Below are 18,897 nucleotides of genomic sequence, written 5' to 3' on the forward strand. Positions count from 1 at the left end.
CACATTCAAAGTCATTATTGATGGGTATGTACTTGTTGCCATTTCATTACTTGTTTTGTGGAGAAAAGACAAAACTCAAGAGCTAGATGGGTATTTTTTTTGCAAGCGTTTTGAAAGACATGGGTAATGGTAGGAGGAATGGGTCTGTGTGGGCTGAATTGGAGTTTTGGGCCGTCAGACTGAGAAAGTGAGCCAGCAGAAGGGGTTTTGGGTCAGTCTGCAGGGTGGGGTCATGCAAGGCACTCCCTCCCCCCCCCAGTCCCCTCTTCCATGTGTGCTTGGAAGACTGCTGAATGATTTAGTGTTTACATGATTTTAAAGTTTATTTATTTTTGAGAGGGAGACAGACAGACACACAGACCACAAGCCAGGGAGGAACAGAGAGAGGAGACACAGAATCCAAAACAGGCTCCGGGCTCTAGGCTCTGAGCTGTCAGTGCAGAGCCCGATGTGGGGCTAGACACGGGGCTCGAACCCACGAACCGTGAGATCATGATCCGAACTGAAGTTGGACGCTTAACCGACTGAGCCAGCCAGACACCGAAGTACTAAGTGCTTTTAAATAGAGCTTACTTTGTTCTTTAAGGCAGAGATGAGGTATTCAGCTTAGAATGACTGGAAAATTTCCCAGTGGTAGTTTTCCTCTAGCTGGATGGGTTAAAAACTAAGTTCTACTGAAGCCCACCTGGAATATGTTGATTCCCACACAGCAATAATAATTAAAAAATTATAATGATAATAACTATCATTTACTTAATACTTCCTAGGTATCAGGCACCATTGGAAGGGTTTCTACATAAATCATCTCTTCATTCTTCGCACCAGCCCTCATGAAGCAGGTCATATTATTTCCTTAATTTTACTGAGATGGAGATTGAGGAATAGGGAGGTTCAATAAGTCGCCTAAGGTCACAAACTCGTCAAGTCAGCGCTGAAATTCATACTCAGTCCATTTGGCTTTAAAGCCTATACCTTTTACCAGTCTAGACTATTTAGCTCTGAATTAGAAAAGCTTTATCATCCTAAGAATTAAGTGTCCCTGGGGTCACAGCTGGCGAGAGAGCAGGAACGATTCAACACAGGTCACCTCCACGGATGGAAAAATGTCTCAAATCTTAAGTAATAGTGAGGATCAGTCTATTTCAACCCTTTTTTTATCCCTTAGTTATCATCCAAATAGCCAGATTAGAGCTGCGTGATTGTGGCCACACAAATCTGAGTATATGAGAATTACCAACCAGAAGGAGAAGCAGGTGCCGGGAACCAGGGCAGCGAGGACATTGAACGCTTTCCATGTTACAGTGCCTGGCATTTTTATAAACTGACTGTACAGCTCAGAAAAACCCTTCCTCACGGATAAGGAAACTAAAGCTCATAAATATGTAGAAACATATTTAAGTTTCTGAAATGGCATTTGAACACATTCGGAAAGACTTCAAAATTTGGGCTCCTTCCATACTCTAATAAAGTCAAATTAATTTTATACATTTTTTTTTATTGGTATAAACTGATACAACATTTTCAGTCTGGATTAAGAGCACAGCGTGATTTTCACCTTGACTGATAAGCTATTTGTTATCAGCTATATGTATCAGGAACCCAGTGACTCCGGGTTTGTTTTTTTTTTTTGTTTTTTTTTTGTTTTTTTTTTTTTTTTTTTGCAAACCGCTCTTGCTTAGAATTCATCTTGCACCTTGGTAAGTAAGGTAAGCACGAGAAAAAGTAAGTGACGACATGGTTCAGATACACATGGTTGCAACCAGAGTTCCGGCTGGATGAAAAGTCTCAAACTCTGGGGCACCTGGGTGGCTCAGTCAGTCGAGCGTCTGACTCTTGCTTTCCGCTCAGGTCATGATCCCAGGCTCGTGGGATGGATCCCCAGGTCGGGCTCCGTGCTCAGCGAGGAGCCTGCTTAAGATTCTTTCTCTCTCTCTCTCTCTCTCCTCTGTCCCTCCCCTGCCCTCTCTGTGTCTCTCTCAGCCTCTCTCTCTCTACAATAAAAGAGAAAAGAAAAGACTCAAACTCAGCTGGCCTGGATTCTCACTCCGCGGCTTTCCACCCACCACCGTTCGGTTTCTCCACATCATTCGCTATGAACTCTCATTTTGCCCGCACCCCTTCTCGGGCCCAGAGGGACCGGGTCAACACCCGGGGAGGATGTTTTGAAGCGGCACAGTCTTGCTTCGTTCATTCTAGTTCCATAAGAGTTCCTGTCGTGTTGCTTCTAAAAAACGTTCTAGAGCGAGCATCAGTAAGGAAAGGGGAGGCCCCTGGGAAGCCAACTCCTCCGAAACCTGTTGCTTGTGAGATTGCACAATGGCAAGAGACGTTTGCACCTCGCTGCTGGCAGTACACTCTGTCCAGAGTGCTTGGCATCCAAGTCTGCCACTCAGCAGTTTCCTTCCTTTCGGTAAAACAATGAGAGTTTTATTGGATGCTACTCAGTCCCTAGGACATATAGTGATTGCCTAATGGAAGTTCGTGGGCATTTGTTGCTGGAAATAGAAAACATTCTGGGTGAAGAGCTCACCATTTTCAAAGTGTGGGACCGGGTCGGTCCGAAGGGCAGGCTGTCGGGATCCCTCCTGGCTCCGACTGGGACCCACATGATCTCCGTGCTTCCCACATACTGGTGTTGTGACACGTTAGCATTTCCCTGTTTTCTTAAGAGGGCCTAAAGAAGGTACCCAAACAGAGCTGAATTTTCAATATATCCTAATTTGAAAAGTATGAGCCCCAGTGTTCTTATTTGATTAAAGGAGGTATTTATAATATCTACCTTGTGGGATGTTATGGAGAGTAAATGTGATGATGTACTGAATATGCTTTATAAACGAAGATATTCTTGTAGTTCAGTTCTCTGTAAGAGTTGGCTAGGACAGTGTTATGAATAAAGTTATAGTGCTTTTCGGTAGAACGGGGAACCTAATTAATATGTGCACCTGTAGATTTAACTCTAGATTCTGACTGGTAGACCCAGAACTAGTGATCGATCTCAGGGGCGCCCGGGCGGCTCAGTCGGTTCAGCGTCAGACTCTTGATTTCTGCTCAGGTCAGGATCTCACGGTTTGTGAAATCCAGCCCTGCATCAGGCTCTGAGCGGACAGCATGGAGCCTGCTTGGGATTCTCTCTCTCTGTCTCACTCTGCCCCTCACCCTCCTCTCTCTCAAAAATAAATAAATAGGGGCACTTGGGTGGCTCAGTCGGTTGAGCCTCCGACTTTGGCTCAGGTCACGATCTCACGGTTTGTGGGTTTGAGACCCGCATCAGGCTCTGTGCTGATGGCTCGGAGCCTGGAGCCTGTTTCCGATTCTGTGTCTCCCTCTCTCTGCCCCTCCCCCGCTCATGCTCTGTCTCTCTGTCTCTCTCTCTCTGTCAAAAATAAATAAACATTTAAAAAAATAAATAAACATTTAAAAAAAACAACTATGATTGATCTGATTAGAGACATAAAGGAGCATTCGCCCTATTTTGTCCAACAAATAAAGGAAGTGCTTTTGAATTGAACTCGAAGGATGAGTGGAATGGAATCTTGAAGGAGGAAGAGGATGGGGGTAGGTGAAGAAGAATGTTCTAGGCTGACCTGACAATGCAGAGTGTCTGGCATGTGGTCGGCGTGCCCTGATGTGTGAAGGGCGTAATGTGAGATGAGATTAGAGAGGTAATTCAGGAGTAGCTTGTGGAGGGCCCTGAATGCCACAGTCAGGGTTAGGATCGAATTCCATAGTCATTCCTAGGGATTTGTTGCAGGCTGTGGGGAAGGAAGCTGGCGTGACGTACAAACCCTCTGTGTTTTGCCACGACGCCTCTCACGGCGGTGCCGCTTGGCCCAAAGAGGTCTTGGACAGGCAAAGCATGGAGACAGGCTGGCTAGTGTGAAGGCACCGGGTAGTTCAGCAAGAGGGACAGTGGGATCAAAAGCCGGGCTGCAGACTCAGGCTGAGTGAGCGGACTGAACGAGCAGGCCCTGGAAAAGGAGCAGCACCGGAGAGCAGCCGAGGACGGTTTCTGGGCTGAGCGGGTGCCTGGGCAGACGCAGAAGCACAGCAGAGTTGATCTGAACATGTTCACGTTCTCGGTGATTTCCTTACCGGGCCTGTGGTTTGGGGTCTGTTACCAACTCTCTGACATGCTCAACACGCTCTGGCCGATCAGCTCTGGTTTGGACCATTTTCTCCAGCTGTTGCCAAGACCTCCGGGAAGTCCATTGAGTGTGGTGACAGGCCCTTCCTCTTGAGGGAGAATGCCAGCTAATTTCAAAGGAATGGGCACTAATTTTTTGGTACCCTTCTCTATTTGCGATCTCATGGCAACGGAGAACACACAGATCGCTCCTGCCTACAGCTCTACCATTTAAGATTCACAGCGCGGCTGGATGGGCATTTTTGAAGACAGCCCTTTTTTTGTGTTCTTTTTCCTTCTTGGCCCAGCATAACTAGTTAAACACAGGAAATTAAGATCCCATTGTCTGGGTGCTCACTGACTAAATTGCATTAGATCGACACCCTCTAAGCCCTGATTATTTTGTTTTAAAGTTGTCTCCATATGCATAAATATGCATCATTCCCAGCCTCAAAAGATGTTTGTTACAAGTTCTTTTGAAGGTGGTCTTGAGTTATTCAGGACTCAGGATAGCAGCCGTGAACAGTCACATCGTGGGCCATGGAGGAAATGCTGAACTCTATACAGGAAGTGTTCTGCCTTCCCCATTTCTGGGGAGAAGCGCAATAAGAGATATCTCTTCCTGCTTAGGAAAGCCAACTACAAATAGAAGCATATCGGAGGAAACAAGCCTCTTTGGCAGTATGATCAATAGAGATTGTACCTGAAGAGCTTCTTACAGAACATGAAATTTATTTCTCCGTGGGCGTTTTGTCCTAACACCGTCAAAAGCGATGCCGTCAGTCTCTGATGTATGGTTTACGGTCTGAGAAGAATAACACGGGACATGTTGTGATATATGGAAAAAACGGAGACTGCGCGGACACAGAAACTATGCCTCATTGTTGGCTTTCATTTGCTTCTGACGACAACAAAAAAGTAAACGCAAACCAATGTTATGTGCACCTGAGAGCTCTAAGCATTTTCCGATGACTTCTATCTACTCGACGCTCATTCGTTGAAAGTGGCTACAAGATGCTAGGTAGGGTCCGATGAGCTGGAGATGGAAATATAAAGAAGACATAATTCTACTGTCAGGGAACTCCTGGTATACGGGCCTGAGGGAAGCATCACCGTTACCTTGCCATCAAATAAGTGCAAAGGTGGGAGGAAGCATGGAGGAGAGAATGATGGAGCGGAAGGAGGGCTTCACAGAGGGGGTGTCGCGCCAGCCGGGTCGACAAAAATAACTTGCTTCAGCGCCAGTTCCAAGCAGAGGCTGAGGAGTGGAAAGGCACAGAATGAGGGAGCAGATCTGGTTTAATTAGAAAAATTATGAGCAGGGCAGCCACTATGGGTTGCCTTTCCCCTTCTTGTTGCTCAGACCCAACTTCAGCCAGGAATTGGCAGCCACGTGCTTCAGAGGACACAGGGTCCCTTTCCAGGCCAAGGGGTTCATCTTTAACCGTGGAGGCCAATCAGAGTGCGTCAGTTCCCCTCGCCAATGACTGCTTTCAGCGCGGGCTGGTGTCATGAGTTGAACTGTGTTTCCTAAAAGGACATGTTGAAGTCCTAACCCCTGGGACCTGTGAATATGATCTTATTTGGAAAGAGGGCCTTGGCAGCTGTCATCAAGTTAAGATGGGATCATTAGAGTGGGCCTTAATCCAATATGACTGGTGTCCTTATAGGAAGAGGGGAATGCTGTGTGGTGATGTAGATGTGTATGGGGAGAACACCGTGTGACAGTAGACAGAGGCAGAGATTGGAGTGATGCATCTATAAGCTGAGGAATGCCAAGAATTTCTGGCAACACCAGAAGCGGAGAGAGATGCACGGAACAGATTGTCCTCTGGAGTCTTCAGAGAGGACACAGTGTTGCCAACACCTGATTTTGGCCCTCTTTGCTCCAGAACTGTGAGATAATAAATGTTCGTTGCTTTGAGCACCCCAGTTTGCGGGCTTTGTTACGGTAGCCCTAGGAAACAAATTGAGTCAGGTTAATGAAACATGAGGGGAAGCTGCTAGGGACTTCTGGGAAAGTGCTTCCTTCCTCTCGTTCTTAGAAAGGAATGAAGATGGGGACATTTCCCCTGTCCCTGTCCATTACCGTTATGTGGAGTGGCTGTAGCCATCTTGTAACGGTAAGGTGGTAAGTCTGAAGACAAAGCCCGGTGTGCAGAGCCTGGTAGAAAGGGATGTACAGGCCTCCAATATGTCATCGAGTGGTTGAATTATCCTGGAGTTTCTGGATTTCTTTTCTTTTTGTTATTTTTAAAAATATTTTTTAGTGTTTATGTTTGAGACAGAGAAAGACAGAGCATGAACGAGGGAGGGTCAGAGAGAGGGAGACACAGAATCCGAAGCAGGCTCCAGGCTCTGAGCTGTCAGCACAGAGCCCGACGTGGGGCTTGAACTCACGGAGTGTGAGATCATGACCTGAGCTGAAGTCAGACGTTTAACCGACTGAGCCACCCAGGTGCCCCTGGGGTTTCTGGATTTCTTATCATAAGAAATAAAATTTACTCATTCTTTGTGCCACCTTAAGTTTTCTGTTATCTGCATATGAAAACATCTTAGCTGATCCACCAAGGGGTATCAAGAGGGAATATTGAGGTCAGGAAATCTTTTATTTCCTACCAGCTGCTGATCATGGCCACCATTCCCAACTAGTCTTATGCAGAGGGGGCACCCCCACGAAGGCACATGCTTTATCATTAGCTAGTCCCAATTCCATTAAGGCATCTTCTCTGGTGAAGCAAACTGGGCCATATGTAACATAAAACCTCACAGTAGGCACTATACTAAGTGAATGAAAATAAGAGACATGGCAGTGACACATTGCAATCTGTAGTTTACATACAACATTCTGACGAGGGCCTTGAAAAAGTGGGAGCTGGGCCGGCCCTTGGCAAAATGCAAAGTGGGCAAGTCAGTCTTTGTCCCTGGCTTTGGGGTCCTATACTGGGCTTCTTCCATTCTCCTGACCTTTCATTTCCCTCTCATCTTCTATTTCTCTCTCTAGTTCCCTTGGTGGGGGTGAGGGTAGGGTGGGGGTAGGGGATGATCATGGGTTACCTAGAATGACCAACTAATCTATTACTTCTTCTAGGGAAAAAAGCACATTGCTTTAAAACTAAACTGTATGGAACTATGTCTCCAGAAAGCTCCTAAAAATTAATGTCACAAATTTATGATAGGGCAGGAGCCGGAAGCAAATGGGACTTTCAGCACCTTCATAACATAGTAGGTAGGTGCTTGCCTGCTTTGGTCCCCCCCACTTTTTAAAAAAAGTTTGTTTGTTTGTTTGTTTGTTTGTTTGTTTGTTTATTTATTTATTTATTTATTTATTTAAGTAATCTCTACATGCTCTACCCGCGGAGCCAGCCAGGCACCCTCCCCGCCCGTCCCTAGTTTCAGTAAGAACTTTGGGGGTCATCTCATGTTTGATGCTTAAAAACATTTTCCCATGAGGATCTTGCTGTAGCGTTAACTCCATCTAAGGTCATTGATCGTTTTGTCTTTATGGTGAAGGTTATACACTCACTCAACAAAGAGTTGGGTGCTTCCCATGTACGCACAAATACCGTGCTAAGCACCAGGTCATCAATGGTAAGACAGACACGAGCCCTATCCTAGTGGACCCTACAGTCCAATGGGGTGGGGCTGGGGGGAAACTACAAATAAATTAACGTTAAAAATTTGCTCCAAGCTTTGTCAAAGAGAGCAGTAGGCTGTTGAGATAGAGTAAGGTGCAGGGAGGAGACCGAGTTAGGATGATTAGGGACAACTTCCTGAGAAGGTGACATTCCAGCCGAGATTTACGGGATGAGAAGGCGACAGGCCCCGGCAACGAGGTCACGTTCACCGTAAGTCAGATAAAAATAACTCCCAATCTCTCCAGCAGCGGCATCCGACGTCCGCGCGAGCAGGCCTCGCCGCCAGCACTAAAGATGGCGGGCGGGCGGCAGGGCGGGGCGGGGCGTGCCCGCGGCCTGATTGGCCGGCCGGGCAGCGTCACGTGGGCGGCCGCCGAGCATCCGGGCCCCCCGGAGGCGGCGGCGGCGGCGGCGGCGGCGGCGGCGGCGGCGGCGGCGGCGGCGCTGCGGAGGCTCCCGGGAGCGGGCGGCGCGGCGAGCGGACGGCGGCGGCGCCTCCCGGGCCGCCCGCGTGGGCCGAGCGGCACGCGTGCCGAGCATGGCGGGCTCCCTGCCTCCCTGCGTGGTGGACTGCGGCACCGGGTAAGAGCCGCCGGCGCCCGCCCCGCTCCCGCGCGGCCCGCCCCCGCCCCGGCGCCGAGCACCTGCTCCGCGGCCCGCCCTGTCTCACCTGGCGGCCGCACGGCGCCCCGCCGCGGGGCCCGGGCCCGGCTCCCGGCCGCCCACCTGTGCGCCCCGCCCCCTCCTCCCGGCCCGCGGAGGCCGCGCGCCGGTCACCTGCTCACCGTGCCGGGCGCCGCCCGCCTCGCCTCCCACTCCTCCCGGGCGCCGGGCCGCTGCGGCCCCTCCTGACGTTACCTGCCCCCTCCACCCGCCGGCCCGTGCCCCTGCCCGAGAGCGGCCCTGGTCCTGTGCCCCCCCAAGTGCATGTCCCTTCTTGTTAATAATGCTTTAGCACTTACTCGCGGAGGTTTTTACGTCGCTCTACCAACTTGACACCTTTTGTGCAGCCCGCTTTGCTCCCTCCTGGTGTCGAACGGTTCACTCAGCCTCAGCTCTTGCTTCGCTTGGCCGGTTCACTTGCCTTTTCGCTTAAAAAAAAAAAAAAAAAAAAAAAAAAAAAAGAATGATGTTAAAAAGCCTCCATTTTGGAAAACAATGTCTAAATTGGGGAAAGCCTTTTTTTTGTGGTCTAGTTTTTTTTTTCTTTTCTTTCTTTTTTTTCCCTTCTTTACTTTTCGGTTGAGATAGTTTCTTCTGATGTTGTTAACGACGTGCGAGAGAGACCTTAGGAAATTTCCCGTACTTTCAGTGTCCCAAGCTTCGCTGATTTTAGTTAGGAAGGTGAATCCATCCAGCTGGTGCTTTGGAAATTCAAGCATGCCTGCTTTGCGTTACAGAGGATGTACTTGGTAAAATAGCCTGGAACTAAAATTGAGTCTCGTAAAGATTTTTCGACACGGGATTTTAAGGATTTTTGCCATAAAATCTTCTGGTGGCGTGTTCACCTTAACCTTGATTCTTTTCTGTAGAAAACTGCACTTGGTTTGGTTTCCTTGACAACCTTGTGGGGGTGTCTTTAATTTGTTACAGTCCATCTCCTACTGATTGTGCTTTCCTTTTCCTGCTGAAGCCACTAGCATGGGTTACAGGCTGGGAAAAAGTGCCTCTTGGCTTGTGCTAATTCCTTTTGAAATAAGCATTCGTATCAGAAGTCACATGGCCTTTTATTTTAGAAGTTGTTTTGCTACCCCAAACAGAAGCCAAAATCAGAATTGATGTGAACACCTGCCCCTTAATTGTTGGCGTCTGACGCATTCGTTCCCCCTGCAACATCTGTATGCATCCCATGCCCAGCCGAGCTGTGGTCGTGTCAAAGAGTGAAGGCCACAGGGAGATGTATTTTTCATTCCCACACGTGCATGTGAAACCCTTGCTTTTGTATTTTTGGTCTTGTAAACCTGGTGAAATCTAAAGCAGTTCTTGGTAGCTGGCGCTAAGATAATGCCCACGGGGTTCGTCATACCTTTGTTAGTGACACGGGAACCTTACTCATCGTTCTTGCTATAAATGCCTACAACATGGTGCTCAGTTTTGACCTTTGGAGGTAAGTGATAAATGTAACTTAGCTCGCTTGGAGATAAAACTTCAGTTATGTCACTGTTTTGTGACCCCACTTCCTTGCAGTTTTTTTTTTTTTTTTTTTTTTTTTTGTCTGTCGTAGGCTTTGGCAGTCTGTTGTAGACAGTGGCAGGGAATCTTCCCAGTGGGTTCTGCACGGACATATTCTGTTATGGAAGTGACTGATTTATCAGGAATTCCCAGGGCCCGGTATGTGGTCAGAAGGAGCAGCCTGGGAAGGCTTAAGTTCACTTAGGTGTATCAGTAGTAGTCTCCCAGAGAGTGAAAACTATTTGTGGACTGACTTTAGCCTCAAAATGGGATTAAATAAAAATGCACCTAAAATGAACCAGGACCAAGGGGAGTCCTCCTACGCTGTAGACCAGCGGCTGCCGTAGTTGGGCCTCGCATTTGGCCTTAGTCTCCCTGCCTGACAGTTACGAGAGAGTCATTGTCAATTATGTAATTGTTGTCATTAGGAAGGCAGAGGCATACCTGCTTCTCAGGTGAAAAAGCTTTTTTTCTTTAAAAAAATATTTTTTTTTAATGTTTATACTTAGAGCGCGAGAGAGTGCGCACCAGCGGGGGAGGGGCAGAGGGAGAAAGAAACACAGAATCCGAAGCAGGCTCCAGTCTCCGAGCTATAAGCACAGAGACAGACATGGGGCTCGAACTCCCAAACCGCGAGATCCTAACCAGAGCCGAAGTCCAACACTCAACCTACTGAGTCACCCAGGTGCCCCTGAAAAAGCTTTTTATCTAGTATTAAATTCTAAAAGAAAAATTCACGTGGAACTGTACAGAGTGAACAGTAGTGATTTAGCAGGGTACCGAATAGTGTATATATACATATTTTTTTCTTTTCATAGCAAATAAATTTCATCTCTGTGACTGCACATCCTCCTCTAATAGTCCCTGAGATCACCTTAGCGAGCACAAGTGTGCTGGGGGCCAGGAGAATATGGACCGAGGTACCCGTTTGATCCGAAGATAAAGCTTTGTTTATTTAAAGGGACTAGTGGGTTACAGAGTTTTAAGAGAATATTCCACAAATTCCAGTCTTGCTTCTCTTAACTTTTTTTGCATTAAAAAAAAAAAGACCTTAAGTAATCTCTACATCCAGCATGGGGCGCTTGAAACCACAACCCTGAGATCAAGAGTTGCACGCTCCACTGACTGAGCCAGCCAGGTGTCCCTTTCTTGCATTTCTAAACTTATTTTGAAAAACAAATTCAGAAGTATTGGAAAGCTACAAGAAGAGCACCCAACTACTGTGTATCCTTCACCTAGCTTCACCATCTGTTAAAATCACTTCCATCATTCTGGGTATTAACTGTACATAGTATTTTTCTGAACCATTTGAGAGTAAGTTGCAGATCTTGTGCCCTTTTATACCAAAATACTTCAATGCATACAGGGACTGTCTCTTCTGTAATCACAGACCGATGACTAATGTGAAAGAGTCTAAGATGTATGCAGTGGTGTTGTCCACACAGCCTGGATCCCCAGGGCCTGTCCCATGATGACTTGTGGCCTCTTCTTCCATCCTTTGTCCAGCTCCGCACGTTGTGTTTTGTCACCAGCCTGCCTTTCAGATCTCGTCCAACCGGACAAGTCCCGGAGCCGTTTTCTGTTTTTCAGGACATTGACATTTTTGGAAGCCAGTTGCTGCGTATATGGTCCCTCGGTGTAGGCTTGTCTGGTGTTTCCGCAGGATAGATTCAGGACACGTGTGCATTTTGGTCAGGAATACCACACGAGGCGCCATTCTATCCAAGTGCATCCTACCAGAATCTCCCCACCCCCAGCGTGATTGAGATATAGTTGACAGAGACCCTTGTAGAAGTTCAAGTTGTGCAACATTTCGATTCATTTTATCTGTTGCAAAATGATTACCACCTTAGCTTCAGCCAACACCTCCCTCACATCACGTAGTTGCCATTTCTTCTTTGTGGTGACAACATTTAAGGTCTCTTCTCTTAGCAACTTGCAAGTACATGATACAGTATTATCGACTGTAATCACCACGCTGTACGTTAGATCCTCAGAACCTCTGCCTCTAGTCAGAAGGCTTAAAATAGTGAGTGATCTGTCTCCTCTTGGATGAAGCTCACTTGGGTTATTTATTTATTTATTTATTTTTTTTAACGTTTATTTATTTTTGAGACAGAGAGAGACAGAGCATGAACGGGGGAGGGTCAGAGAGAGAGGGAGACACAGAATCTGAAACAGGCTCCAGGCTCTGAGCAGTCAGCACAGAGCCCGACGCGGGGCTTGAACTCACAGACGGCGAGATCATGACCTGAGCCGAAGTCGGACGCTCGACCGACTGAGCCACCCGGGCGCCCCTCGCTTGGGTTATTTGGATAGAGTGATGTCCGCTAGATTTCTCCACTGCAGTTTTCCCCTTTGTAATTAATATCATTTAGAGAGAGAGATTTGAGATTATGCAAATAAATACCTGTTCTTTCCTTAAACTTTCACCCGTTAGTTTTAGTGTCCACTGGTGATTTTTGCCTTAATTGATGATTGCAGTGGGGTTGCCAAATTGTGATTTAAGTTTAAACTCTAGCATCATTTCTACTTTTATTAATGTTTTAGTCTAAGAGCACACTTTTCCATCGTTGTCATCTATTTATCAGATTCAGTATGTAGGGGCTGTTGTTTTATTCAAAAGGTAATAATCTGTTATAATCAAAAGGTTTTTGTCTGTTATTGCCATTATTTGTTTTGATGCTTAAATTGTTCCAGATTTGGCCAATGAAGGCCCATGCAAACTGTTTCTGGTGTTCTTTAGACCTGTCCCCATCTTTTTTTGAGCATGTTGCTGTTATCTGAAGACTTCAGCAATAGCCTTGTGCATGCATACATCTTTTTGTGTGTTTTCCTGGGTTTCCCTGGGATAGATTTCTAGAAGTGGGATTTCTGGGTCAGAGGGTAACTGCATATGCAGGTTTGCCCATCAGTGCGAAATCCCGCTCAGCAGTGTGTATCCTTACCAGCAATGTGTGAAAGGGCTTGTGTCTTCTTAATAGACTCACCAACAGAGTACATTGTCAAAGATTTTGATTTTTATCAGTCTAGAAGGTAAGAAGTGATATTACAGGTTTTTTAAAGCTTATTTATTTATTTTGAGAAGGAGAGAGAGAGTGATCGAGGGGAGGGGCAGAGAGGGAGAGACAGAATCCCAAGCAGGCACCATGCTGTCAGTGCAGAGCCCGATGCGGGGCTTGAGCTCACAAACTGTGAGATCGTGAACTGAGCCGAGATCAAGTGTCAGAATCCTAACTGACTGAGTCACCTAGGCACCCCAGTGACATTAGAGTTTTGAGTTTCTTCTCATGTGGGAAGATGAGTATCTCTTCATGTGGTTAAGAGGCGTTACATTTCTGTCTCATCATTTCTCTAGCCCATTTTTCTGTGTGTTTTTGGTCTCGTGCTTCTTTGATTTGGGAAGCTCTTCGTGTGTTAGGATGTGTTGGACGTCACACAGACCGCTCCTGGCTTCAGTGATTTTCTAGGAGCAATTACAGGGCTGTAGTGAAAAAGTACAAAGCAAAAACAGCCAAGGGAAGAGGCGGGAGGAAACCAGGAGCAAGTTTCCAGAGTCGTCAGTGGAGTGACACGGACGTGCTTAGTCAGCACCCAGTCTGACAGCACACCAAGGAAGCTCATTAAAGATGGTGCCCGGTGTTACTGGGCCTGGCCCTTTCACCCCTGCCTAGCACATGCCGAAGTTCCAGAACCCCCTAAGGGAAGCAGATGTTCAGCATCAACTACTGTTTGCGCGGCTTAGGCACAGTGAATACCGTTTAGGGAATGGGGGGAACCCTCCTGAAACCCGAGTTCCCAGATGCCAGTCAGAGGCCCGGCTGGCAAGCAGGACTTGTCTCAAGAGAGCCATCTTGAGCCTGTTGACTCTTTTCTGCACGTGAGGGTGTTAGCTCTTCATGGTGTCAGTTGCAAAGGCATTTTCTTCCCTATGTATCATTTGTCTTTTGCTCTGCAAAGATTTTTTTTTTTTTTTAATTTTTTTTTTCAACGTTTTTTATTTATTTTTGGGACAGAGAGAGACAGAGCATGAATGGGGGAGGGTCAGAGAGAGAGGGAGACACAGAATCGGAAACAGGCTCCAGGCTCCGAGCCATCAGCCCAGAGCCTGACGCGGGGCTCGAACTCACGGACCGCGAGATCGTGACCTGGCTGAAGTCGGACGCTTAACCGACTGTGCCACCCAGGCGCCCCATCTGCAAAGATTTTTTTTTAAGCAATCACATTTATCTTTTCCTTATTGTTTATAGAGTTTGAGTCAAAGTTTTTTCCCCCCTGTTCCCAGGTTATTTGGTGTTTTGTTTTCTGATGGTTTCATTCCTCTTTTCTCCCCCCAGCCCCCATTTAAATCCTTAATCTATTTGGAATGTATCCTGGTATATGTAGTATGAGGAAAGGACCCAGTTGGAACGATGCCTGTCTTTTTTTCCTTTTGGCTATGTCGTTTATCTCAACATCATTTATGAAAAAAACCCCTGTGCTTAGAGATGCTGTCTTTATCATGTACTAAATTTGTGCAGTTGTTTTTATTTCTAGATTTTGTTTTGAGTTGCATTAATTGGTCTATTCATACACCACCGCCACGGGGTTTTAATTACTGAGGATTTAGGATGATTTAATACCTGGGGAGGCCGGCCTCTCCTACACATCCCATTCTTTTTTTAGGTCTTTCTGATAGATTTTTGCTTGTTGTTCCTCCAAATGAGCTTATAATCAGCTTCTCTAGTTGGGCGTGGGGTGGGGGGGAGAATGCCTCCTGGCATTTTTATTTGGATTCTATTAAATTTATAACTTAATTTAATGAGGACCAACGTCTTTTTTTTAATTTAGTTTTTTATTTTTAAAAATTTACATCCAAATTACTTAGCGCATAGTGCAACAATGATTTCAGGAGTAGATTCCTTAGTGCCCCTTACCCGTTTAGCCCATCCCCCCTCCAACAATCCCTCTACTAACCCTGTTTGTTCTCTGTATTTAAAAGTCTCTTGTTTTGTCCCCCTCCCTGTTTTTTATATTATTTTTGTTTCTCTTCCCTTAAATTGATCTGTTTTGTCTCTTAAAGTCCTCATATGAGTGAAGTCGTACGATATCTGTCTTTCTCTGACTAATTTCACTTAGCATCATCCCCTCCAGTTCCATCCACATAGTTGCAAATGGCAAGATTTCATTCTTTCTGATTGCCGAGTGATACTCCAATGTATATATATATACACCACATCTTCTTTATCCATTCATCCATCGATGGACATTTGGGCTCTTTCCATACTTTGGCTATTGTCGATAGTGCTGCTAGAAACATGGGGATGCATGTGTCCCTTCGAAACAGCACACCTGTATCCTGTGGATAAATGCCTAATAGTGCAGTTGCTGGGTCCTAGGATAGTTCTATTTTTAGTTTTTTGAGGAACCTCCATACTGTTTTCCGGAGTGGCTACACCAGCTTGCATTCCCACTGAGGGCCAACATCTTTATGATGGTGAGTCCTCCTATGGAAGAACATGGCGTAGCTTTCCATTAGTTCAAGTCTGTTTGTGTCTTTTAGGATAGTGTTTCCCTTAGGTAGATTTCTTGTTAAGTTTACACATAAGTATGGAATTTCTGTTTTGCTGTCATAAATGGTGGCCTTCCTTCCTTCCTTCCTTTCGCAGGACTTTAACTCACAACCTTGAGATCAAGATCTGAGCTGAGTTCAAAAGTCTGACACTTAACCAACTGAGCCACCCAGGCACCCCAATGTGTTTTCTTTTTCATTATGTTTTCTGTTTTTCTTGAACACATTAAGGGTATTAGTTTTCTGTGCGTGTTAATTTTGTAATTTGTTACTTTAAAAGATACTGTTGTGTTTGTATGAGTTTTTTCCTTGATCTTGAGGGTTTTCCAGATACAAAATCTTTGGCAAATAGAGTGTTTTTCCCTTTTCTTTCTATTGGTAAGGACTCTGGTTTTTTTTGACACTTCAATGACCATTGCCTCTAAAATGTTAAATAGGAATGGAGTTAGTGGGCATTATTCTTTTGTTCTTTACTTTAGTGGGGCAGCTTCTGATGTTTCCAAAATAATATGCTGGCTTTTGGGCTACTTTGTGTGTGTGTGTGTGTATGTGCCTACATACACACATGCATATGCAAGTATACAAATATATGTATGTACGCACACGCACGCACAAGCATTCAAATACATGCATGTACATGCACGCACATATACGAACACACGCATGCATGCGCATGCACACACAAGCACACAAACATGCACGTATGCGCATGATAGATACACGCGTGTGCATGCACGCATGCACACATAAGCATACAGAGACACACGTGTACACACCATCCATACACATGCATACAGAGACACGTGTATGCGCATGCACGCACAAGCACGCAGAGACCCGCGTGTACGCGCATGCACGCAAAGCACGCAGAGACACGTGTACGCACATGCACGCACAAGTATACAGATATACGCATGTACGCGCATGCACGCACATGTATACAAATACACGTAGGTACACATATGCATACATGTATCATGTTATTAATCAGTTTCTGTTTTTTGGAATGTTTACAACAGGAATGGGTGTTGGATGTCAGGTATCTTTTTTTTTTTTTTTTAACGTTTGTTTATTTTTGAGACAGAGAGAGACAGATCGTGAATGGGGGAGGGTCAGGGAGAGAGGGAGACACAGAATCTGAAACAGGCTCCAGGCTCTGAGCCATCAGCACAGAGCCTGACGCGGGGCTTGAACTCACGAATGGTGAGATCATGACCTGAGCCGAAGTCGGACGCTTAACTGACTGAGCCACCCAGGCGCCCCTGTCAGGTATCTTTATTGTAAATGGAACAGGTAGTTTTCTTCCTTAGCCAGTTAGTATGATGGGTTATATTAACAGATTGCCTAATATTGAATCTCTCTTGCATTCTGGGATAACCCCCATTTGATCATGATGCATTATTTTTTGATGTGTAGGTAGATTGTTAACATTTTATTTAGATTTTTGCTTCAATGTAAGTGTGACTGATTAATGGCTTGGTGTTTTGGTGCAATCATTGTCAGATTTTGGAGTCAGCATTACGCTCTCTTCATAAAACAAATTAAGAGGTTTTCCTTTTCCTTCTATGCTCTGGGACAGTCTGGGATAGTATTGGGATTACCTGAGTTTTAAGGTTTTGGTAGAATTCCCCCGTGAAACTGTCTGAGCCTAGTGCTTTCTTGTGGGGAGAGTTTTGTTGCTCACCCTATTAGAACCCTGTGGGACTTTCCATCTAGTGGAATCAGTTGTGTTGTGTTGTGTTTGTCTAAAAACAATTCTTTTCATCCAGATTTTTCAAATGTATGTATATAGTAGTCTCACGATATAAAAAAGTGTCCTCTGCTTTTATGGTTATTTTTCCTTTTGTCACTCAAATTTATGTGTTTTGTTTTCATCCTTTTTTTCTTGGCTTACCTAGTGACTTGTCTTGTGGATCTTTTTTCAAACAATGAGCTTTGGGGTTTACTTCTTAGTTGTTAGTTTTGTGTATTTTGACTCATTCTGCTTTTGTCTTTCCTTTTTTTTTTTTTTTTTTTTGCTTTCCTTTATTTTATCTTTTTATTTTTGAGCTGGTTGTTAAACTTATTTTTATTTTTTCCTTTACTTGAAAAGGCATTTATTACCATAAAATTTTGACTGATATATTTTAGGCTGTATGTATCCCTTAGACTTGGATTTATTTTTTGCATTATAATTTTCAAGAAATTTCTGTATTTTTGTTTTGAGTTTCCCCCATAACTCAGTATTTCTCTACTACCATGTTTTAAAATTTTCAGGTATAAAGGCCTGTTTGGTTTTTTATTTTGCCTTTAATTTCTGGTGTTGTTGCAGTATGTCCATAGAGAATGCTGTTTGCTTTATTTTTGTTCTTTGGACTTCATGGGGTCTAAGACCTGGTCAGTTTTGTGAATGTTCTGCACGGACGTGCAGATGTGTTTTCTGCTAGTGTGTCCAGAGTTTGAAGCGAAGCTGCCTGTGTGAGCTACTTACATGATGTTCCCCGGGCCTTCGGGTCTCCCCCGCTTACTCTGTGTCGGCCCGAGAATGGTGTCTTACGTCTTGCGCCCTTAATTCCCTGGCCTTCTGGAAGTGGGTGCTGCCCTATCGGGTACCTCTGTGTCAGCAGTTTGTGTCTCCCCGAGCTGTGACTGTAGTGCTGTGAGGGTGTCCTGTTTTTAGGGGGTTTTGCAGTCCCCTGGGAGTCCCAGTTCTACTTTGTCAGAGAGTAAAAAGGATGGTCAAAAACATGCCAGACTAACAGCAGGAGTGTTATTTAAGCTTTAAAGGAAGCAAGTGGTTCATTTAATCATTTATTTTGGGGCTTATGTAAAAATTTTTCATTTTATCAGAGTAATATGCATACTGATTAAAGGTCAGATAGAGCTCAGGGGCTTATGTGAAGACACATGGGTGCTGTCCTGCCTGCTTTTCTCTTTCTTCAGAAACAGCTGCTTTCAGCTCTTAATTCTGTATCTTTCAGCATTTATGGATTTCAGTGTTTCTAAATAATATGCACATCAGTCTGTCTTTTGATTATCAAATTTTCACATTATCTCTTTAATTCTCTCATCCTGGGGCACCTGGGGGGCTCAGTCGGTTAAAGGACAGACTCTTGATTTCGGCTCAGGTCACGATCTCATGGTTCGTGAGTTCGAGCCCTGCGTCGGGCTACACGCTGACAGTGCGGAGCCTGCTGGGGATTCTCTCTCTGTGTGTCTCTCTCTCCCTCTCCCCCACTTGTGCTCTCTCTGTCTCTCTCAAAACACACAAATAAACTTAAAACAAGAAAAGGGTTAAACTCTCTCATTTTGCCTTTGCCCTCTGTTTCTCCTTCCCTCTTCTCCCAAAAGGGGTTATTACATTTCCCAGCTAGTTTGTGACGCGTGTTTGTGTTACCACGCGTGTGCAGATGTACTTGCTCATGGAGTAAAAG

General features: G+C 45.4%; 1 protein-coding gene across 3 annotated transcripts in view; it reads left to right on the forward strand.

Annotated features, from left to right (window-relative positions):
- The first annotated feature begins 8,237 nt into the window (after positions 1-8,237).
- ACTR3B (actin related protein 3B) overlaps positions 8,238-18,897 on the forward strand; it is a 90,734-nt gene continuing 80,074 nt past the window's right edge. For 2 of the 3 annotated variants that reach the window (XM_042927182.1, XM_042927189.1), the window contains exon 1: positions 8,238-8,343. In XM_042927182.1, coding sequence (XP_042783116.1) covers positions 8,300-8,343 — 44 coding nt within the window. In that variant the 5' untranslated portion in view covers positions 8,238-8,299. Of the gene's footprint in view, positions 8,344-9,378; positions 9,869-18,897 lie in introns of those variants that run through there. The other variant, XM_042927183.1, reaches the window with a different exon arrangement.

This window comes from Panthera leo, chromosome A2, assembly GCF_018350215.1.
Source record: "Panthera leo isolate Ple1 chromosome A2, P.leo_Ple1_pat1.1, whole genome shotgun sequence".
Lineage (NCBI taxonomy): Eukaryota > Metazoa > Chordata > Mammalia > Carnivora > Felidae > Panthera > Panthera leo.